At 50.2% G+C, this 21,674-nt stretch overlaps 1 protein-coding gene and 9 non-coding genes across 15 annotated transcripts; 9 read left to right on the top strand and 1 right to left on the bottom strand.

Moving 5' to 3' along the window:
• Nucleotides 1-473: 473 nt before the first annotated feature.
• On the top strand, nt 474-546 carry TRNAV-CAC (transfer RNA valine (anticodon CAC)). The gene has a single exon. It is a non-coding gene; the product is annotated as a tRNA-Val (tRNA).
• A 381-nt stretch (nt 547-927) lies between these two features.
• Nucleotides 928-999, bottom strand: TRNAE-UUC (transfer RNA glutamic acid (anticodon UUC)). The gene has a single exon. It is a non-coding gene; the product is annotated as a tRNA-Glu (tRNA).
• Nucleotides 1,000-1,231: 232 nt separating this feature from the next.
• On the top strand, nt 1,232-1,303 carry TRNAE-UUC (transfer RNA glutamic acid (anticodon UUC)). The gene has a single exon. It is a non-coding gene; the product is annotated as a tRNA-Glu (tRNA).
• A 276-nt stretch (nt 1,304-1,579) lies between these two features.
• Nucleotides 1,580-1,652, top strand: TRNAV-CAC (transfer RNA valine (anticodon CAC)). Its single transcript has one exon. It is a non-coding gene; the product is annotated as a tRNA-Val (tRNA).
• A 474-nt stretch (nt 1,653-2,126) lies between these two features.
• On the top strand, nt 2,127-2,199 carry TRNAV-AAC (transfer RNA valine (anticodon AAC)). The gene has a single exon. It is a non-coding gene; the product is annotated as a tRNA-Val (tRNA).
• A 504-nt stretch (nt 2,200-2,703) lies between these two features.
• On the top strand, nt 2,704-2,776 carry TRNAV-CAC (transfer RNA valine (anticodon CAC)). The gene has a single exon. It is a non-coding gene; the product is annotated as a tRNA-Val (tRNA).
• A 484-nt stretch (nt 2,777-3,260) lies between these two features.
• On the top strand, nt 3,261-3,333 carry TRNAV-AAC (transfer RNA valine (anticodon AAC)). Its single transcript has one exon. It is a non-coding gene; the product is annotated as a tRNA-Val (tRNA).
• Nucleotides 3,334-5,602: 2,269 nt separating this feature from the next.
• Nucleotides 5,603-5,674, top strand: TRNAE-CUC (transfer RNA glutamic acid (anticodon CUC)). Its single transcript has one exon. It is a non-coding gene; the product is annotated as a tRNA-Glu (tRNA).
• Nucleotides 5,675-5,925: 251 nt separating this feature from the next.
• Nucleotides 5,926-5,998, top strand: TRNAK-CUU (transfer RNA lysine (anticodon CUU)). The gene has a single exon. It is a non-coding gene; the product is annotated as a tRNA-Lys (tRNA).
• Nucleotides 5,999-12,285: 6,287 nt separating this feature from the next.
• LOC104328367 (E3 ubiquitin-protein ligase TRIM7) lies at nt 12,286-21,537 on the top strand. 6 transcript variants are annotated; one of them, XM_075412416.1, is made up of 7 exons: nt 12,286-12,298; nt 14,646-15,072; nt 15,815-15,910; nt 17,293-17,523; nt 19,818-19,840; nt 20,499-20,614; nt 20,963-21,240. In XM_075412416.1, the coding sequence occupies exons 2-7, from the start codon at nt 14,656-14,658 to the stop codon at nt 21,049-21,051; spliced, it is 972 nt and encodes a 323-aa protein (XP_075268531.1). In that variant the 5' UTR covers nt 12,286-12,298; nt 14,646-14,655; the 3' UTR covers nt 21,052-21,240. The 6 variants fall into 6 exon arrangements, with proteins under 6 accessions (XP_075268531.1, XP_075268526.1, XP_075268527.1 ...); XM_075412411.1 differs by lacking the exon at nt 12,286-12,298 and adding an exon at nt 12,345-12,611 and having other exon boundaries at nt 14,511-15,072; nt 20,963-21,243; XM_075412412.1 differs by lacking the exons at nt 12,286-12,298; nt 20,963-21,240 and adding exons at nt 12,346-12,611; nt 21,436-21,537 and having other exon boundaries at nt 14,511-15,072.
• The last annotated feature ends 137 nt before the right edge of the window (nt 21,538-21,674 follow it).

The raw sequence follows: 21,674 nt of genomic DNA, 5'->3' as shown, positions 1-21,674 counted from the left end.
AATTTAATTTTATTTTTTTAATTTTATTTTTATTTCATTTTATTTTTTTTTTTTAAACGCTGAAAATTCTCCCCAATCAGCTCCCGTGGCATTTATGCGAATTGCTGCGGGTTTTGGTCCTGCAATGAAATTTTGGCCTTTATGCAAATTGCTGCGGTTTTTGGTCCTGCAATGAAAAGGGCCGTGAAACCCTTCCCGCTTGGACAAACGACAGCTCCAGCAGCGGGAAGGCAGAATTCCGTGCGGAATCCGTGGAAAAAAGCTCTTTTTCCCCCCCTACCAGTAGTTTGGTACCAAAGAGAGGTGAAGGATGGGGGCAGGGAGAGCTTTTTAAGATACAAAAACTGGTCATTTTCTGCATGCTGATGGCAATTTTGAGGAAAAATTGGGTAGAAAAGGAGGTGGGAGAAAGTGGGGGTGGAGATCTGGGTCCCTTCTGTCAGGAGTGGGTCACCCCAATTAACTTGTGTGGGGTTTCTGTAGTGTAGTGGTTATCACGTTCGCCTCACACGCGAAAGGCCCCCGGTTCGAAACCGGGCAGAAACATTCCCCCAAACTTTTAATTTTTACTGCTTTTCATGATTTTTGTGGATCAGCGTTCCTCCAAACTCCGGAATGGCAGCGCTGGCAAAAAATCCGTATTTATCGCACAAGCTGCGGGTGGGGGTTTATTTTCGCCCGTGCGTTAATATTTTCCCTTGGGGACGTGGTGACAAAAGGGGATGGGGGGTTCAGAGTGAATGCCCTCATAAACTCAGGCCCACCAGACCCTAGGAATATTATTCTTCCAGAAACACCTCGACTGTTTAATCGCTTTTGGATTTGGAATTGCCTGTTTTCGAGAGCAATGGGGAAATCCAGCAGAATTTATAAATTCAGCGGAAATTTATAAATTCAGGTTATTTATAGAAAAGATGGATATTGCTTTTCCCTGACCGGGAATCGAACCCGGGCCGCGGCGGTGAAAGCGCCGAATCCTAGCCACTAGACCACCAGGGAGCTGATAACCACCTCCATTTTACAGATCTGATCTTTTATCTCTTTTTTTTAATCATTTTTATCTTTTCCACATTTAGCCCCCAAAGCTGCTGCCTCCCGTCAGCCTGACAGGAGCCGCTTTGCTCCGGCTGCAGAATTAATAAAAAATATCTAAATTAACTAAAAACAGCAAAATAAATTTTTAAAAATAGCAAAATTAATTAAAAACATCAGTTTTCCCCCAGATCAGCTCTCCCTGGTGGTCTAGTGGCTAGGATCCGGCGCTTTCACCGCCGTGGCCCGGGTTCGATTCCCGGTCAGGGAAAGAGACTCCAGAAAGGGGCAAATCCTTTAAAAACCAGAATTTTTCCTCCTCGGGGGTCCCGCAGGACTTCTCTTCCCGTCGGTGTTGGGCTGGATCCCAACTAAAACCTCTTCTTCCTCACGTCCCGAGTGGCGATGGCTGCAAAAACTGGTCATTTTCTACATGCTGATGGCAATTTTGAGGAGAAATTGGGTAGAAAAGGAGGTGGGAGAAGGTGGAGGTGGAGACCTGGGTCCCTTCTGTCAGGAGTGGGTCACCCCAATTAACTTGTGTGGGGTTTCTGTAGTGTAGTGGTTATCACGTTCGCCTCACACGCGAAAGGTCCCCGGTTCGAAACCGGGCAGAAACACCCTTTTTTGGCCATTTTCTAACCAATTTGCAGCTGGGAAAGGAGTCGAGATGGGATGGTGACAGCGCAGTGTCATCCAGGTCCGCTTTGGCCAACAGCAGAAGACACCTTGGCCATGCCTCTTGCAAAGCGATGTCTGGAGACTTCTACCCCTTCTTGGGGTCTCTCTGGAGAAGGCGTCTTTGTGTTGTCCTTTGTCCCTTCAAAAGCATTTTTAGCTGGGGAATGGCCTGTGTCTGTCAATGTCCATCGTCAAGAGAACGTGAGGGAGGGTGGTCCAGATGGGTTGTCGCAAGGAGAGGGATGTGTTTTTGTGGTTGTTGGTGTTGGAAGGTGAGGGAGAAGGAAGGAGAGGCTAAAGAAGGAAGAGAAAGACAAATGGATGTGGGGAGCATCGGTGGGAATGGGTAAAATGCAGAGACCCCATTTCTTCTGTATTCCCCGAAAGATGGCCTTCAGGAGGAACACCTGCAGGTTTCTGTAGTGTAGTGGTTATCACATTCGCCTAACACGCGAAAGGTCCCTGGTTCGAAACCAGGCAGAAACACAGCTTTTTGGGGTGGTTTGGAAGCATCTCCTTGAGGTTTGACTCCATCAAGCCCTCCAGCCAAACCTTGCTTCCAAACGCAGGGCAGCGGGGCTGGAAATCAAAAGGTGGAAGGGCCGTCAGTTCGCGGAACCTTCTTCTCGGTACCACGATGCTCACCTCCATGTGGAAATTTAAATACACTTAGAGCAACGCTTTGATTCTGGAAAAAATGTATTGACACCCAGCGACGGAACCGACCCCTTTTCTTCCTCTTGGGGTTCACCACCGAGAAACCCAACCCAAACCCAACCTGGGTACGAGGCCTCCTCAGGGCAGCAACGCGCAGCGTCTCGCTGGGGCAGCGGGAGCAAGCGGCTCGGGTTTTTTCCCGTTTTGTGGGAAAAGATGAGGCTGTTTCTGGCTGCTTTGGAGCTGAGGAGATGTTGCATGCATGGGAGCAGCCAGTGAGGGCAATGAGGGTGACCCCATTCCAGACATGGTGCAAACCCCCCAGGTCACCCTGTTTCTGTAGTGTAGTGGTTATCACGTTCGCCTCACACGCGAAAGGTCCCCGGTTCGAAACCGGGCAGAAACACCCTTTTTTGGCCATTTTCTAACCAATTTGCAGCTGGGAAAGGGGTCGGGTCCTGGTGCGCTGGGATGGTGACAGTTTGGTGTCGTCCAGGTCCGCTTTGGCCAACAGCAGAAGGCACCTTGGCCATGCCTCTTGCAAAGCAATGTCTGGAGACTTCTACCCCTTCTTGGGGTCTCTCTGGAGAAGGCGTCTTTGTGTTGTCCTTTGTCCCTTCAAAAGCATTTTTAGCTGGGGAATGGCCTGTGTCTGTCAATGTCCATCGTCAAGAGAACGTGAGGGAGGGTGGTCCAGATGGGTTGTCGCAAGGAGAGGGATGTGTTTTTGTGGTTGTTGGTGTTGGAAGGTGAGGGAGAAGGAAGGAGAGGCCAAAGAAGGAAGAGAAAGACAAATGGGTGTGGGGAGCATCAGTGGGAATGGGTAAAATGCAGAGACCCCATTTCTTCTGTATTCCCCGAAAGATGGCCTTCAGGAGGAACACCTGCAGGTTTCTGTAGTGTAGTGGTTATCACATTCGCCTAACACGCGAAAGGTCCCTGGTTCGAAACCAGGCAGAAACACAGGTTTTCTGCATTTTTTCCCCCCTCTCATCTCTTTTCTACCCCTCTCCGCAACGTGCTTATACAAGACCCCCATGTGCTCTCCGAGATATAATTTAGTGGTTATTTCGGGGTGATTTTGAACCTGAGACCAGTAGAGGGATTGGGGTGACTGCCTCCTCCCAGCGCTTCTTTCAGGTCTGTAATTTCTGGTATTTCCACATGGATAGAGAGGAATAATTTGCATTTACACCCTCCTGCTTCATCAGACCTCATCGTGACCCCACCCAGAGGGATACTGGTGTGCCCATGAGGACCACCAGCCCTTCTTCCCAAGGTGGAAAGACCATCTGCCCAACTGAGGGCACTAATGAGCATTAGTGGCCCTGAACAGCCCCACCTGGGACCCCCCACCCACTGCCCATGCCCCAGGGGCTCTATTTAAGCTCAGTCCTGGAGCACCTTACCCTTTTGCAAGCTACCTTGGAGGAGTATCCATGAATAGTCATGGATGCTGCCAAATCACCCAGCTTGCCTTCAGCCTGTGGACTTCTCTGCTGTGCTTGTTCAGGTACCATGGGGCAGACCTTGAAGGAAGACCCTAGGGTGGGAATAATCCAGCCTTGGGGGTTATGTCCTAGGAGGGTAAGTTTTTTCTGTTGTGTGTTGATGAACAACTTGGTGCTGTCCCTGTGTGATGTTGATTTTTCCCTGGGACGCTGCTATTTCTTTGACTTAAATAACACTTAAATATTTCTCAGCTCTTCCCACTTCATCTTTGCTCTCTTGCCCAGAGTGGGTTTCTTCCCATGCTTGTTTCATGGCTCAGCTCCATTCCTGGAAGTTGTACCCCAAGACATGATTCTGCTCTGCTCAAAGCCAAGCATTACGTTTGTTCCTTTCCCCCCAACACATTTTGCATTCATTCATCCCACGACCGAGCCGAAAAAATACGATTGCGTGGAGGGGGAGGCTTTGCAGTCATGCATTCCTGCTTCTGGCTGGAATTCTTTGTCCTTGGGACATGACCTAGAACAGCAGCCAAAAATCTCAGGCTCCACATTCAGTTAACTCTCTGGAGTACAGCTCGCTGTCGTTAAGTTTGGGCTTTCCCCTCCTTGCCGTGTCTCGGCTGACCCACGTCGCCACGGAGCTTTTCCTCAAGCTCTTTGCTGTTCATTGTTCCATTCTTCCAGAAACTTGGGTAGAAAGAGCCTGACAGGGGAAACAGAGGCACTTTTTCTGATGGTTTTTGTCTTCCTCATCCTGCTCCAGTCATATTTCTATTATGCTTGCGGGTATGTGCCAATATGTCACCTGTGGTGTGGCTTGTTAGGAGCTGAAGAAAATCTCTTCTGAAAATGGAGGTTTCCCCATAAAATTAGGACATCTGTGTGCCTTGGTTGGAGAAAGACACCTGTGTAACAACTGAACTGTGTTCAAATGTGGGAAATAGGCCTAAAAATCAGTAAACGATCTGAAATTCTCACAGAATCACAGAATAGAATAGTAGGGGTTGGAAGGCACCTCTGTGGGTCATCTAGTCCAACCCCCCTGCTGAAGCAGGGTCACCTACAGCAGGCTGTAGAGCACCGCGTCCAGGCGGGTCTGGAATATCTCCAGAGAAGGAGACCCCACAGCCTCCCTGGGCCAGGGCTCCGTCACCCTCAGAGTGAAGAAGTTCTTCCTCGGGTTCAGCTGGAACTTCCTCTGCTTCAGTTTGTGCCCATTGCCCCTTGTCCTGTCCCCTGTCACAAATCCCAAGGATCCCCACTACAGCAAGAACATCATCCACAGCTCTGCACTGTTTTTTATGGAGCTACTGAGATGCCAGCGATCTGCTCTTTTCCACCCTTATATCATGCTCAAGAAATGGAGGAACTTAGGGCTTCCATGGTGTTTTCCACCCAGCTGAACACACCAAGATGGATCCAGCAGCTGGAAAGCTGGGGAGTCCTTCTGGTTCTGCTGGGATCAGAGAGAAATCCCCTGTGTTTATAGGCAGTGTGCCCCTGGGGTGGCAGAGGGAAGGCATTTGGTGGCTGCAAGACCTTTTTGGGGTAACTTCTGGCCTCCCAGGTGTTGGAGAAGCCACCACGAAGGGTCTGCTGCTGGATGGCAGCAGAAGATGAACCCAAGATGTGTTGGCTTGGGAGGATTTTACTGCGTGGTTGGTGAAGGAGAGAGGAGGAAAACATGCAGACACCCTCTTGTACATCAAGCACAAGCCAAATCCCTTGTGCTCCTCAGATCTGGCATTATACTTGGGTAAAAAAATGATTTTTGCAGCTCCCTGGTGGTCTAGTGGTTAGGATTCGGCGCTCTCACCGCCGCGGCCCGGGTTCGATTCCCGGTCAGGGAAATGTAGATTTTTAGGCGGTTTTTTAAAATTTTATTTATTTTAGTGGAATCTGTGTCATGCAGAGCAACCCAACTCACCCTGGCGCCCGAGCTCTCCCGGGTGTGGGTGCAGCGTCTGGCTGGGTGCAGACCAAAGAGGACTTCTCTCTTTTGAGATGAACTGCCCCCAGAATAACCCCCTGCCCATGGCATCTCCTGCTTCTGGGCTGATATTTGGGACCTGCAGAATGCACCATCCTCATCTTCTCCCAAGCCCGGCTAGCTCAGTCGGTAGAGCATGAGACTCTTAATCTCAGGGTCGTGGGTTCGAGCCCCACGTTGGGCGATTAGTTTCTTTTCCCCATCCTCCTACCAAAAATTTTGGGGCTGTTTCGCACAGGATGGAGCACCAGCGCTGGGAGAGATCATGGAAAAGGGAGAGAAGCAGCCGCATCTCCCAACATACCCAGTCTCCTACGAGAGTCAAGGTGGCCTTCACTTCTCCCCAGTTCAAGAAAGATGAAGAGCTACTGGAGAGAGCCCAGTGGAGGGCTATGAGGATGAGGAGGGGACTGGAGCATCTCTTCTATGAGGAGAGGCTGAGGGAGCTGGGCTTGTTCAGCCTGGAGAAGACAAGACTGAGAGAGGGGATCTCCTAAATATCTTCACGGTGGGTGTCAGGAGGATGGGGCCAGACTCTTTCCAGTGGTGCCCAGTGACAGGACAAGGGGCAACGGGCACAAACTGAAGCAGAGGAAGTTCCGTCTGAACATGAGGAAGAACTTCTTCCCTCTGAGGGTGACGGAGCTCTGGAATAGGCTGCCCAGGGAGGTTGTGCAGTCTCCTTCTCTGGAGATATTCCAGACCCGCCTGGACAAGGTCCTGTGCAGCCTGCTCTGGGTGACCCTGCTTCGGCAGGGGGTTGGACTGGGTGACCCACAGAGGTCCCTACCAACCCCCACCATTCTGTGATTCTGTGATTCTCTGAAAGGAGGGAAGATGCCCCTTTTTCCACCTTCTTCCCCATCCTTTTCATCATTTGTCTCTATTTTAAATTCTCCTTCAACCACTAGTATTGCAGAGTGATTCCTGCTTGCTCTCATCTCAAGCCCTGACGTTACGCTGTTTATTATTCCTTTCTGCAGTCTGAGATGTGAAAACCTCTCCAGACTGGAACTGGATCATAAATAGGAGCAAATCCAAGCCCAGGTGAGCAGCAGGGTGTTACCCACTGTACCAACATGTTTGCACAGTGCCTGATAAATCCCAGGGAATCCACATTCTTCAGTTTTCTAAACACAGAAAAAAAAGATATTTAATACCCTATTTTCTTATATTTAATGCCACAGATTGAGAGCATCCCGTTTGGTTTAGACCAAAGCCTTTTGCTCGACAGAGGAAGCTCCACATGTAGGAGCAGGGAGGACAGTGCTGCACAGCAGAGATGAAAACAAACCAAGCTTTGGGCTGGGAAATTATTACGCTGCGTGACTCTCCGGAGTTGTCTGGACCAGGATGTGCAGTGAACTCGTGCCAGGACCCAGCCCTCTGGGAACTTCATTCTCTTGCTGGGCTCTGGCTGCCTGGAGGAGCTGAGCTTGGCTTCATGGTTGAGAAAATGCGGGTGTCATCTGTATTTGTGCTGTCGGCAGAACAGCTGCGTGAGCATCGTATTGGGCTGGTACCAGCGAAGCTAAAACACTTGGAAATAGCTTGAAGCACGTTAGCATGCTTCTTTGAATAATGTCCTAATTAAACATGTTGCTTAAGGCATAACCATGGAGCTTAAACCCTTCAGAAAAGAGATCTGGCTGTGGACTCCAGCCTCCATGCTCTGTCACGAGCCATTATTTCTCCAGCATGTGTGGTCCGCGAGTTGTGTTGGTTCTTGGAGCACTTCTCATTGTGTTAAGCAAGTGTCCACCCACAGGGGCTATCAAAGGGCTTTCAGCCACCCATGTCCCACCGAGGCCCTGCCACAAGCTCATTTGCTCCAACTGGAGTGGTCCATGCAGCTCTACTATCCAGCTGGGCTTCAAAGGAAGCAAACAACCCGGGTCTGCAGGCTTGAAGGGGTGTGGGAAGAGCACATGCTGGCTGTTCCAGGTCCCACACATGGAGTAGATCTGTTGAGAGAAAGGCTGGATAAGAAAATCAAAGCAGGAAAAATACAGGCAAGGAGGGGAGAGAATAGGAAGTGCTGAGACTCTTTTATGCAAAGTCCTGCGTGCAAGCTTGGGAGACACGGGCTCCAGGATCAGGCAAACATTTCCCAGCCCTTGTTTTTTTAGTCTCTGCCGCATGAAAAGCTCTGTCCAGTGGGATAAATCCATGTAATTAAACATGGTGCTGAACAGGGAGGGGGATAGAGAAGGGAGGAGGGAGGGTCTGCTTTTTGACAGACCCCCAAATGGGATGAGGAGCGTCCTTTTACCCCTCTTCTTGGGTGCTGTTTGTGGAGGAGACCTCATATTAGCTGTTCTCAAAAGGGGACTTGTGAAGGTGCTGCCTTCACAAGCAGAGAAGGGCTATGGGCTAACTCGTAGGTCTATAAAATCTGCCTCTTTGGGTCTTTCCCGCAGAGTTAACCCTGGGCTGACTTCAAAGTTGGCAGCTGGGGATGTTTTTCTGCGCAAAGGGAGCTTGAAGGGCCTGAGAACCTGTGGGCTTGTCCGTGTAATGAGTGACTCCACGTCCCGAGAGGTCTGCCCGGGCTTGGTGAGGAGCTGTGTTTGCCCAGGTGCCAGCAGAAGCATTGTTTCCACCAAACAATATCCCCTGGTAGCTCTGAGGTCGTTCAGGTCCTGGGTCAGCCCAAGAGCAGGAGAAGGATAAAGGCCGCAGGGACGCGTGGCCGGTGGGTGCTCCCATCTCGGAGGGGGAAGCGGCATCTGGTAAGGAACCCTGTCTTGGGGTTTTGCTTTGGGACTTTTCTGTGTCTTCCTTCTGTGTTTTGTGCCTGCTGGCACCATCCCAACTCACCCTCTCAAACCCTCCAGGAAAAAAGCTTCCACTCATTTATTAAATAAGCAGAATATATTAATATTTATATTAATATTTATAATATGTATTGAATATCCCTATTTTTATACTCAAGAATTGGGTGTTTTGCTAACTCAACATCAAATCTATACTTTTGGTGGGAAAAACAGTGTAAATGAACACTTTTGAAAGCCCAGCTAGTTTAGTCAGTAGAGCATGAGACTCTTAATCTCAGGGTTGTGGGTTCTAGCCCCACGTTGGGCGCTTGAATATTTTTTCCCCTGTTCACCCAAACCTGCAGCTTCTGGGTACAGATAATTGCCGGTGCTAAATCTAAGCAAGAGTTGGAAGCTTCCTGAAGTAAAGGAATGTGGGGTTTTTGCTCACAAGATCATTTTACTCGCTTGGGTGTTTTCTGCCTTGAAAGCACGGCTATTCAATTTAACAGAGCGGAAAGGCAGAATTGCCTGAATTTCAGCTTTTTAAGTTGTTGGAGGATTGCCTGATAAGGTGCTTTGTTTGCGTCCTCATTTTACCCCAAAAAGAACATCGCAAACATCTGTACTGCGCAGTTTTTGATTGGCTTTCCCCCTGCTAGAAGGCTGACTGAGGAAGCTCGTTACAGGGATTAATAAACTGCCTGAGCCACCCTCATTTGTAGGTAACCCTGTACCGGGCTGAGGTGCAGCTGGGAGGTCAGGATCAGTCCCCTTTCCCAAGATGAAGTTGCTCTTCGTGGGTCTGACCCTCGTCCTGTGCATCGGCCTCGGTAAGTGTGTGGGGGGGTCACAGTTAAATGGGATTTGTGAAGGGCGGGGGAATATCTGACAAGGTCCTCTACAGCCTACTGTAGGTGACCCTGCTTCGGCAGGAGGGTTGGACTAGATGACCCTCAGAGGTCCCTTCCAACCCCTACCATTCTGTGATTCTGTGATTCTGATGGTGGTTGGAGGTGTCTCGCCAAGCTCTGGATGCCTGCAGAGTTGCTGCTGCCGTGTGAGCTGGGTACCCTCTGCTACGAGTCCATGCTCTGTGGAGAGAAACCTCAGCAGCTGTTTTCATCATTGCTTGAATGAAAATTACTTTCCACCCTATTCCCGGGGAGCAATCAAATCCCATAAAGAGCTCCTCTGGGCTGGGAGCTTCGGCTGTAGCTTGCTGGATCCAGGGCTAGGTGGGTACCTGCTCTGCCCCAGAGAGCTGTGGCGATGGTTTTGCTGTGGATGAACCCCATTTCAGCTGGATGAACCCCACCCCAGAGCCCACATCCGTATTTATTCTCCGTGGGTTTGTGGTTTGATTTGTTCACCTAAGGCCACGTGCGTCTACAGAGCTTTGCCAAGAAGGGTTAAGCATCCATAGGCATCATCTGCAGCTCCCCTATGGATATGGGCTCTTGTTACTGGGTCTGTAAATGAAGGTGACACTTGGTCCCTTCCCTGGTGGGCTCTACATGGTCGCTGGGGTCACCCCACCTTCTCATAGGGGTGAGAAGCAGAGATCTCCATAGTTCTTTGAAGCAGAAATCTCCATAGCTCTGCAGAATGGAGCCCAGAGTTCATTGCCTCTTCTCTGTCTGCTGCAGTTGAGGTTCTTCAATGCAAAGTCTGCAAGTACAAGCTCCCCTTCATCGGATGTTTCCGGGGAGCGAACGAAACCACTTGTGGGCGGCGAGAGAAATGTGCCATCATCAAAACTTCCCTGGGTAGGTAGTGGGGGGGAGGTGGGGTCAAAACCGTGTGTTTGGTTTGGGGGAGGGTTGTCCTTGCCTTTGGAAATCCAAATTGGTTTGCGGAATGAATGAGGATGTAATTATGAACCTGACATGGGAACGGGCACGGAGCCAGATTTCTCCTCTCAATGGAGATTGCCCTACATATGGTTAAAAAAAAGTCCCTTTCAGACAAAGGAGAGACTCTGTCTCCCAAAGAAGCCATGAGAGCTCTGTCTGCACATGTACACGCCTCATTTAGCCCTGCCTCTTAATTGAAACAAGCAAGGTGTGACTTCATTTGTGTGCACTGCTGAAGGGGCTGGTTCTTCACCTGGTAACCTCAAAGTCCACCCCTGATTTTTATTCGCTTAGTGCTGCTTTCTCCTAACCACGACCCCTCTCTGCCCTGCAGGGAAGGTGACCCTGTATTACCAGCAAGGCTGCACCTCCGCCATGAACTGCGGCCGAGAACGGGCATCCGACGCGGAGTCCCGCCTGACTTCCAGGTATTCCTGCTGCGAGACGGACTTCTGCAACGAGGAGTGGGAGGAGGACTCCACGGACTAGCCTGCGGCAGGGTCAGGGTCAAGGCTACTGGTGTGACCCAGCCGTATCGATGCTCAATTTAGTCTTGAATGATTATTACCCTAAATTAGGATGGCCGGACCCACTCTGTCTGCAGGGCTCCCCTAGGCATCTGGCCTGATTTTGTTTCAGCTCTAACAATAAAACCTGCAGGCTTAGAACTGGCAGCTGAATTTGGCTCGTGTGCGTGTTTTCCTTCTCCAGACGGACGCTCCTATTAACAGCTCTTCAGACTCAGCATTCCTGGTGATCTGGAAGCAGCTTGTGGCCCTGAATATAATCCCCCTACTAAAACCCCAAGGGCAAGCCAAGGTGCTTTCCCTGGTTGCATCCTGTTTCTTCCTGCCATGCAGGGCTGAGAACTTCTTTGCTGGGGACTTTGCACCAAGGGTGTCAAAGGAGAGCATCAGGGAGCTGCTGAAAGCCAAGAGAGATAAAGGACATGTGTATCTAAGATACTAGGTATTTATTTCACTTGTGTTAACCCAAAATTCCTGTACTAGTCAACAGAAGTTGAGTCATCCCTCTACTGTAGACAATAAATGGTCCTTCAGGAGGTACCAAGCTCATGCTGTGGACTTCAGATGAGACCTAAAGGAACAGTTTGATCCATTCAGGACACCTGTAGTGGGCTGTAAGGGCTTCTTCGTGTGTGGATACAGGTGTCTTCTGGAGTCAGGTTCAACTCCCAACCTGTTTCTGGAATGAAGAGTTTGGAGGAGACCCCTTCCAGCCTTGGGACTGAGCCCAAATCTCTGTCCCATCCAGTCTTGTAGCTGGGTCCAGTTTTGGGGTAAGCGGGGGGGGGAACTCCAGCACAGGCCAGTGATTGCTTGCACGTGTCCTTCCTGAAAGCATGGACAGGAGAGCTTGAATGTACTTGGACTTGCCTAACATGGGGCAAAACTTCAAAGGATGATCAACCTCCTGAATAGTTTGTCCTGCAAGAAACCGTGTTATCAGGTTTGAAGTTTGCTGTTTTCCCCATTTTTCCTGTTGTTTGGGATGTCCCAACCACTCCTTATCGTAAATAAACCATCCATGGTAGGTGGGAGATGACTTGCAGGAGATACTTCTGCCCTTCTGTGCTTGGTGCTGTCCCAAATATGGGCTGGGAGATGAACCATTCACTGATGGCTTTGGAGGAGGCATGAAATGCCTCGCTCCTTTGTGAGCCCTCTGGAAGGAGAGATGGGGCACTGGAGAGGGTTAAAGGGCTGCGGAGATGCTGTGGAGAAGGTTTGGGCTTGGAGACAGGTGGAGGGAGGTGCTGGAAATGTGATCTTGGCTCTGGGCAGGGAAAAGAGCTTTGGCACGGAGGAGGAGAGCAGAGCCAGAGCGGCTGGGGAGGAGGGAAGGAGATCGGTGGGTGCCCAGGATAAACGCTATGGGGGAGGGGAAGGAATGGTGAGATGTTGGGGGGAGGTGACAGAGGGGACAAATGGGGCTACCGAGGGCTGGGAAGGAGCAGGAGCCTGAGCGTCGCTGAAATGTCAGAGGCGTCCAGGATCCGGGCTGGCCTCCTTCGTCAGAGCTTGGAGCGACCGCCTCGGGCTGCCTCCTGCTGGGATCCCTCGACCACCAGGCTCGTCCCCCGCCTATCCCCTGCTAACGCCCTCCCGATGCAAAAAGTTGGGGGATACAGGAGGATGTCCCTTTCCTATGCCTCTGCTCCGAGGTATGTGGGGTCAGCTGGGGGCATCGGGAGGGCAGCGGGATGCGCTTGTCCGTCTGTCCAGAGGTTGTCTGTCCTTTTTTTCCCCCACGCCCACCTTGTTCTCCTGCTTTTCCTGCTGGGCTGCCCGCTGCTTCTGTCAAGGTATTGTTTTTTTTCTCTGTGTTTATGCATCTCGGAATAGCGTCTGGATTTCTTCCCGGCTCATAGGCCACCACCTCTTCCTTTCTGCAGATGTGTGGTGAAAAGTGCACGCATGACACGGAGAAAAATACATAGAATGTGTTTATTTACAGATCAAGAGGAGTGAACAAGAGGAGTGAAAGGTGGAAGAGAAAGCAATTTCCCCTCCATAGGGAGTGATGCGCGTGTGTGTATAAATATATATCAATATTTACAAGAAAGAGGTAGGTAAATAAATATGCACAGAGGTGGAAATGGTGGTTTGCAGAAAAATCCTTTTTCCATAGGGAGCTGTGTATGTAGAAACGGATGTATACTGCACACATAGGGAGATCTGTGTGTACATATATATAGACCTCTATATATATGAGTCTGTGTGAATATATACATATAAATATATATATATATTCTGCTGTTTGCTTCAGTCGTTTGTTCTGTGTTATTTCTGATCACAAACTCACACGGGTCACAGCAAGCACCAGTATTTAGATTTTGTTTTTCTGTGAGAAGGCGAGTGATTCATTCCCAAGCCCAGGACTGTGTTTAAACCGACTTGGAAAAGCTCATTTCTACTCTCAAATGAGCAAGTCTGGGTTAGCAGCAAATATGTGTCTGATGCTCCCATTTAACTGACGCTAGAAAATGCAAATGACAGAAAAGTTTTGAAGTTACAACAGAGGTTCAAGTGGAGTATGGATACCTTTGCAGTTGGGGAAGAATGCTGAAGAGGGGTCTCAGGATGAATGCAACCCCTCCTACAAATCAGAAACCCTCTGCCAACCCATGACATCAGGACACCAAGATTAGTTTTGGTGATAGAACTTCTCGAGTACCACCTCTGGGGTTGGGATTTGTCTCCTCTTGCTCCGGATATCTCCAAGGGAAAGATCTGAGCTTGGAGATGTCAGATCAGTTGGGCTGACTTTGAAACCAGCGTTTACGGATAGGATGAGTTGGTTTGTTTTCAAGTCCTCGTTAGAAGAAGATGAATCACTCTCCAGAAGTACCTACAATTCTCTGTTGATGGTAAGGTGACTCGCTCCAAGTAACTAGATGACTGTCGCTCACTTTTACCTCTGTTCTCCATAACAAGAGTTTTGGTGAGCTGCTTAGGTGGAGACAACTGTATTACAGACAAACCACACCCAGGGAAGGTCCTCATACACTAATTATCCTCCTTTTTAATGCAAGACCTCCAAAGCTGCACAAAACATTCTCGGAAGGCAAAAAGTGGTTTTGAGATGCAGGACCCCAACCCAAAGGTTAATCTATATGTATTTGGGAAACTCACCCCCAGATCTTGAGGAGGGCTTTGTATCCATGTGTATTCCCTTTCTTCCATTTCTTTTTATGGCCTGTGTTGAGCCCTGGAGCTCAACCAAGTCATCCGAGTCCCCAGCTGAAGCTTCCAGAGTGAAATGGCTCTTTAATGAGAGCTCAGATGGTTACCTGGATCGGAGCCTAGAGCGGCTGTTAAACGCAAGCTTGGGGACTCAGATATTGCATTTAGCACCGAGTCAGCCAAAAAGCAACGAGATCCAGGTTTGGTGGCTGTATCCCAAATAATTTCCCTTTTCCTACTTCCCTCCTGGAAAAAAAAAAAGACAGGGACCCCAGGATCTGTGGGGGAGCGGAGGGCTGGGATGTAAGGGATGTGTTCCCTCTTTCTTTTTCCTTCACCTACTTGTTATCCCCTAATGCTGATATCTTTGTTACCAGTTTAAAGAAACCGGACACTGCAGAAGTGACCTTGGGCAGCGGGCTTGTTCCTGGAAGAGGAACGCCCACTCGGGGCTGGGTGCCAAGCATTCATGTTCCTTGTCCAGCCCCGGTGAAATCAGTCCTTGCCTGCAGGGGAGAGGCCATGGCGGCAGTGTTTCTGCCCGGCAATCTCCAGGATGAAGCCACTTGCTCTGTCTGCCTGGAGTTCTTCAAAGACCCCGTGTCCATTGAGTGTGGGCACAACTTTTGCCGGGTGTGCATCATTAAGAGCTGGAAGGACCTAGAGATGGACTTCCCCTGCCCGCAGTGCCGAGAAGTCTTCCAACAGAAGAGCTTCAGACCCAACCGGCAGCTGGCGAACATGTCTGAGATCATCAGCCAGTTCGCCCTCCGTGGGGCCAAGGGTGCCGAGGAAGACGGCCTCTGCGCGAAGCACAGGGAAGCCCTGAAACTCTACTGCAAGGATGACCGAAGAACCATCTGCGTGGTGTGCGACAGGTCCCGGGAGCACCGGCCGCACGCTGTGGTACCCATCGATGAGGCGTCTGAGGAGTACAAGGTACCTGTCTGTCTGTCCACCCTGAGGAAGACCCTCCAGGTCTTTCTGTTTCTGTGGTATGTGTGGCGCCGTCTACTTGCGCTCGCTGAAGTCCCTGGGTGGGCTAAGTGCTTTCCCGCGCTCAGCCTTGTGCTCAACCACCTTGCAAAGAGCTGGTTGCTGCTTTCTAGCTTCTCAAAGACCTGGAAAACCCCCTTCAGACGTGCAAAACTCTCATGAATTCCCATCATCTCCACGGGTGGGATTAAACGCAGGGCAGCCGGAAGGCTGTGAGACACTTTCTCTAGCGCAAGCTCCTGCAAGAACCCTGGGTTTGGGCCACGGGAGCATCAAGCTGCAAACACCTCATCGGTAGGGTAACAGCTGACGGAGCAAATCCTCAGGTCTATTTTAGGTCTGGGCGAGCATCCAAAGATGAATATGAGTTGATTAAAGCCAGGCTGAGTTTTGCTCTGAGAGGGAAGGCGGGGGAGGCAGTGGCAGCAGCTGAAGAAAACAGCCCGTGTACCCTCCCTTGGCATCCTCCTCCTCCTTTCTTGTGGTGACCCTGGGGGGGTTGCAAACCCGTGGATAAGCATGGGCAGAGCTGAGCCAGCATGTTCATCTGGTGAGAGAGTGGCCCTCTGTTTTCCCCGTGGTCCCGCTCGTCTTTGCGAAGAACAAACCCTGCGCAGGCAGAAGAATGCAGCCAAAGAAATTAAAAGAAATAAAAAACAGTAATATCTCCTCTCTTTGTTCCCAGGAGAAAATCCAGGGGCGCTTGGATTTCCTGAAAAAGGAGAGGCAAGAGCTGCTGGAGTTCAAAGTGAATGACGACAAGAAGACCCAGGAGCTCTTGGTGCGTGCAATGCGGTGCTCTGGGGTGGGGAGGTCGAGGGTCCTGTCTGGGATGCGTGGAGGGGGTTAGGACCCACCAAGCCACCCCGTCTCCTCCTTACCACGGCTCTGTCAGTGCCCAAAAATGGGAAATGGATGTTTTTCTCCTCCCTTCACCATCAAGAAGGGCAATCCATCAGCCGACATCTTAGCAGACCAAAGGGATGGATGCTGGAGCACCCCTGAGAGCTAGGCTGGCTGTAGGACTCTCCTGCAGCCTTCCTCCCTCTTCGTCCTCTTCCTCAGGCTGTTGTCCCTGAGGCAGCAGAAGGCAGCACAGCATTTGCTGCAGGAAAGCCCCTGTCCTCCCTGCTAACAACACCCCTCCCAGACCACCACCCCCAACGCACGTGCTTTGAGTGGCTCCTGTCCCCCTTACTTGGGACAGAGACCATCAGGCTACCCTCAGCCCGTATTTCTGCTCTACCATCTCCACTCAGGGGCTTTATTACCACAATTTGCTGGGTTTTTTTTCCAACTGGCAGGGGCTGAAATTGCACCAGCCTGCCAAGAGCCACGGTTTGATCCGTGACATGAAAAGCAGAGCGTGAAGGCCCATTTTCTGAGGGCCTGTTGGACCTGTGCTGAAGGGCAGCGTAGAATGAAGCAACCAAAACATGTTTAGTGCTGCCAAAGGGCGTGTTTCCTGGAGCAAAAGGTTCCCGTTTGCCCCTGGGCTTTGTCTCGGAGGGAACTTGTTGGTCTGCTTGGGATGACAACCCAAGTAGGAACCAGGATATTGGCAGAGCTGATAACAAGGTAGGGATTCGTGCTTATCTGAGAATATAGATGCCCCCAGGGAGGGACAAATGCTGCTCTGAGAGAGTTCTCCTACACAACCCCTTCTCCCAGCTTGGGTGGTGGAACCATCAGGTGATGACAAGGACTGGGGAAACCTCTTGGCCACTGGTCCCCACCTCTGCTTCACTGAGTGTTGATTAACTTCCTGCCACCCCAGAGGAGAAAAAGGAAGCCTGCTTGTCTAGTGTAGGAGAGAAAAACCACCCGAGATCTGCTGTGGAGGTGAGGTGCCTATTCCAGAGATGATTTGGTACCTCTTCCCTCCAGAAAAGGGTGTGGGAACAGAGCTGAAATGAAGATAACGACTGTTCGTGGAGTAACCACCCATGGCCTTTGCTTTCCCATCTCCACCCTTTTTCAAGGACTTTGTCCAGGCATGCCACATGTAAGATGCCCTCACCCCTCCCCAGCTGAAGGCAACCAGCAAGCCAGCAAACAGCAGCAATGACACTGGCAGGTGCTCCAAGCTCACCAGGCGGCCCCTCCCCACCCCAAAATTATTGCACCATCTTAAAACCCTGTTTTGCTGCCTTACATTCCCAGAAAACCCTCGAGAATGAGCGGCAGAAGCTGCTCTTGGAGTTCGAGAGGCTGCGGCAGTTCCTGCACGACCAGGAGCACATCCTCCTGGGGCAGCTGGAGAAGATGGAGAAGAACATCGCCAAGAGGCAGAATGAGAACATCACCGACCTCTCCAAGGGGATCACGCTCCTCAACAAGCTCATCGCAGAGCTGGAGGAGAAAATCCAGCAGCCCATGCTGGAGTTCCTCAAGGTGAGAATTTTCGATGAAATGAGCCTTCAGGTCTGAGTCCTGACCATTCTACGTCCTTTTTTGATGGTTTTTTGGATCCTGTGGAGGTGTTTTGAGGATAAATGTCCTTCCCCTCCCCCTCCCACCCCCCATACTTTTAATGAGCAGATGGTGTGTGGCAGTATCTGAGTGCCCTGAGCTCTGCTCTACCAACAACACCACACAGCAACCACCCCGGAGCTCAGGAACATCCCGAAGCAGAGGTGTGCTCTTCATATTTCACAGCCTCTGATAAATTTTGCTGCCGTGAATTTGCCTGGACCTTCCTAGCACTTCTAAATTCCTGTTTTGAAGTGGTCTAAAGCTGATTTAGACCTTGCATGAAGAGCCACCGTGGTCGTACCGGCTAGATCCTTAAACCAAGCAACGTCTTTTGCAAATCCAGGTCTTGGCATGCCACAAAACTTCAGCTTTGCAAACCCATCAGTCACACGTGTCCACTCCTCCAGCTTAAAGGCCTTGGTGAGGGCTTGGGATCGAGTTTAGAGGCATGCAGAGCTGGGCTCAGCAGGACAAGGCTCCTCGCCAGTTTTCACAGCAGAGCCCTGGCTGCAGAAGATTGGCCAGGACCTGAAAGCAGAGCTGGTTTTCAAGTCAAAATGAGCGATTAACCAAGCTGGAAAGTATGAGGAGGGAGAGCAGATGGAGTCCAGGTATTGATTGCGTTGCAAAGAAAGAAGCTGGAGCAGATCCAGCCCTCCCTGTTACCCAAACTCTCCTTCGCGGATGAGGTGGGGTCTGAAAAATAAACCTGAGCTGCCCATCTCAAAATCAAAAAGTCCAATCCCCCACTGAGTGGCAAAAAGCTGAAGGATGACCTTCTTTATTTGACAGGGTTTTGACTAAACCAAGTAGATGGTGCTCCTGGTGCACGCAGACCTGCGCAGAGTTAAATCCCCTCCAAGGCAGCGCTGAAACCACTGTAAATATTTGCCGTAAATATTTGCAGATGGTTTCAGTACTCAGCTATGGGTGAAAACTCCTTTCGCACGGTCTGTCTTCAGCTGTCACCGCTGCATGCAGAAATGACCCCGCAACAATAGGCAATTTTTTTTTAAAGAAAAGGCCATGTTGGAAGTCCTTAGCCAGCTCCAGAATCCTTTTCGGTTCCCTGGGAGATGGGCACGGTTTTTTGTTGCTTTTGAATCACATCCAACGTACTTGCCACGGTTTATGCCCTTCTTTATGTCGTTTTAAGGGCGTCAGAAAGGGTGAGTAGCGGCACAGACTGGAGGAAGCAGGGGTTTCATCTCGGTGAATTTTCACCATGTAGCAACTGGTTATTGAGGGTATGTTAACCTAGAACTTACCTTCATAATTCACCTTTCCTGAGGGCAAATCGTTTCCACTGTCGGGACATGCATCCCAGGGTGGGGTGACCCATTTATTGGAGGCACGCTAAACTCTTCTTGGTGGTGTCTAGACCATGGAAGTCCAGATAAACTGGAGACAGATATGTGCAAGTTTAACGCCAGCTTCTAGGTGGCCAGGTCATGGTAGAAGATGCTCTTTTGGCTCTTGGGCAGGTGGATACTTGCAGGTGTCCTTCTGTATCTCAAGACTTCACATGGGACAGGTTGATAGCACCTTCTCAGAAGTGGGAGAGTGTCAGAGAGACCCTAGAAGCATCTCAAAGGCTGCCAGATGCCTACCCTGGGGTTCACAAAAACGGTCACATACTGGAAGTGGAACCAGAGTGGTTTTTGTAGTCACCATCCTAGAAGACACTCCCAACTCACCTGGGCAAGGCCATGGGCAAGCTGGCATGCTTTCAACCTAAGGTTGGCAAGGTCCTGGGCAAGCTGGCATGCTTTGAGCAGTGGGTTGGATGAGAGACCTCCAAAGGCCACCGTTCAACCTAAGGTTGGCTAGGTCCTGGGCAAGCTGGCATACTTTGAGCAGTGCGTTGGATGAGAGACCTCCGAAGGCCACTGTTCAGCCTAAACCACATCACGACTCTATGGGCCTAAAGCTGGAGTGTTGTTCACAGGAGCATTTGGGAGGCTTGGTCCTCTCCAGAAGCAGCTGGGTCTTTAGCTGCTGCAGAAATTCGGGTGGGATTTGGTGGGTCTGTGGCCTTCCAACGCTGAAAGCAGATGTCTGAGGCATGGATCCATGACTACTTGTTGCAGCCAGAAGTGATGGATGTCCTGTTGGGTCAGGTGAAGCGGAATTGCTCTTGTGCTGTCTGAGCCAGTGGAGACGTAGCACACCTTGCACGAGGATTTCACTTGTTCTCTCTCTTTCCTTTCTAGGATGTAATGAGCATCATAAGCAGGTATGGAGCGCTGCTTTGTCCCTTTCATGCTTTTTTTCCCCCCACCAGCACTGTTTGAAGGTCAGTGTCTGTGGTCCAGAAGCCCAGGGAGGCCCTGGGCTAGGCAGAGCTTGCCTCCTACTCGGTGCAAGCCCTGGGTCTCTTCCAGCTTCTTGGAAAACTTAGCGTTATCACAAAGTCTTTTCCCACAAGGCAGTATTTTCAAAGGTCAAGTGAGACCAGAAACCCCAAGCCATCTTATTTGCATGGTGTGTAATTCACCCGGGGCAACGGTTTAGGCACCACTCGAGCCCTGAGAATGAAATTTAAGCTGCAGCAAGAGCAGCTGAGTGGGGGTAACCCAGCAGAGACACCTTTCTGACAGCCAGCCAAGGGGTTTTGCGAAGCTGATATGCAAATTCTGGTGTCCTCAACCCAGCACAGACACCTTTCCAACAACCAGCCAAGGGGTTTTGTGAAGCTGATGTGCAAATTCTGGTGTCCTCAACCCGGGAGAGGGGTAGAAATCCCTGTGTGATCCTCGGAAAGTGATGTTGAGCACTTGGACAGACCTCCAGTGGCATGGGGCAGGAGCATTGCGCACTGTCAACGGCAAGTGAAAATGAAAGTGGGGGCAGAGTAATGATTTTCCTATTGTTTTTACTTCTTTTTTTTGCAGAAGTGACGATGTGAAGTGCCAGAAGCCTGTGCCGGTATGCACAGATATGAAAATGCACATCTGCAACTTCTCCCTCAAGACTGTCGTCCTTGAGAAAGTTTTAAAGAAATTCAGAGGTACGCGGAAATTAAACTGGGGAGTTTAAAATAGTCCTGGCCTTTCGGCAGGCGCCGGGGGGAAAGGGATGAGGAGCGCTGGGGATGCTGCGGATATCTTGAGGTCCTTTCGCACACGCCTGGCTGGCAGTAGTGAAAGAAGAGAATAAATTATGGTGAGAAGGACTTCTGGAGACGTGCGTGAACAGGAGGCGGCTCAGGCTGCCAGAGGAGGAGATTGCAGGGGTGTTTTTCTTTTAAAAACCTGAATCTGGCACATCAATTTTATAAAACCTGCAATTTTCACGTCTCGGATAGTTTGAGGGCCGGGCTAGCCAAATTTTGCAATTAAAAACCAACCCCTTGCAGCAACGCAGCGAAGCCACGAGATGGTGCTGAGGGGTTTGGAAAGGAAGCCAACACCAGAAAGAGGAGGTCTGGAAGAACCAAATCCTTAAATGCAAGCTATGTCCTGGAGCAATAATTGACTTAAAGGATTATATTGAGAGTTTGAAACTCATAATACGACGAGGAGAACAAAATACGGCAGGGCACGACAAAATATGCTGAAATAAATCCTGCCGTTCTCTTGATGTCCAGAACCTTTTTTTTAAAAAAAATAAAAATTAAAATATATTTAGCAGTAATTTTCCCTGTTTCTTGTCCCCTTTGCACAAGGTTGTGGGAACTGATGTTGCTTCATCCTCAGCTCTTGCTACCTGTCCAGTCCCACATAGTCAAAGACGCCACTTTGGCCACATGGTGTGGGTCTAAAGGTCCCAGTAAAGCAGATTTTGTGGTTCCCTCTGGCTCTGTTATCACTGCCTGTATCTTTTTTTCAGAAAACCTGCGAGATGAACTGGGAAGAGGTGAAAAAGGTAAAAGGAAAATATTTAAGACGTAGCACCCTGGAGAACAGACTTGAAATTGTGGTTGTAATTTGCAAAGCCATAGAGATGGGGGGGGGGGGGGGGAAGAAAAAAGGCACTCTAGATTTTTTTCTTTTTCCAAATTTCTTCTCTCTCGATGATTTCCAGATCCCGCCTGCTCAGTTAGAGAGTCAAAAGAGGATTTTTCTAGC

Source organism: Opisthocomus hoazin, unplaced genomic scaffold (assembly GCF_030867145.1).
Source record: "Opisthocomus hoazin isolate bOpiHoa1 unplaced genomic scaffold, bOpiHoa1.hap1 HAP1_SCAFFOLD_159, whole genome shotgun sequence".
In the NCBI taxonomy this organism is placed as follows: domain Eukaryota; kingdom Metazoa; phylum Chordata; class Aves; order Opisthocomiformes; family Opisthocomidae; genus Opisthocomus; species Opisthocomus hoazin.
This window is presented reverse-complemented; position numbering and strand designations above follow the sequence as displayed.

What these genes read in the sequence shown, in the direction of transcription:
- LOC104328367 (XM_075412411.1), top strand. Translation starts at nt 12,346, where the DNA reads ATGTTGGGGGGAGGTGACAGAGGGGACAAATGGGGCTACCGAGGGCTG. An exon ending in CCATGCTGGAGTTCCTCAAG is followed by an intron (nt 17,524 to 19,817) that starts GTGAGAATTTTC and finishes TTTCCTTTCTAG; the next exon opens with GATGTAATGAGCATCATAAG. An exon ending in AGTTTTAAAGAAATTCAGAG is followed by an intron (nt 20,615 to 20,962) that starts GTACGCGGAAAT and finishes AACCCCTTGCAG; the next exon opens with CAACGCAGCGAAGCCACGAG.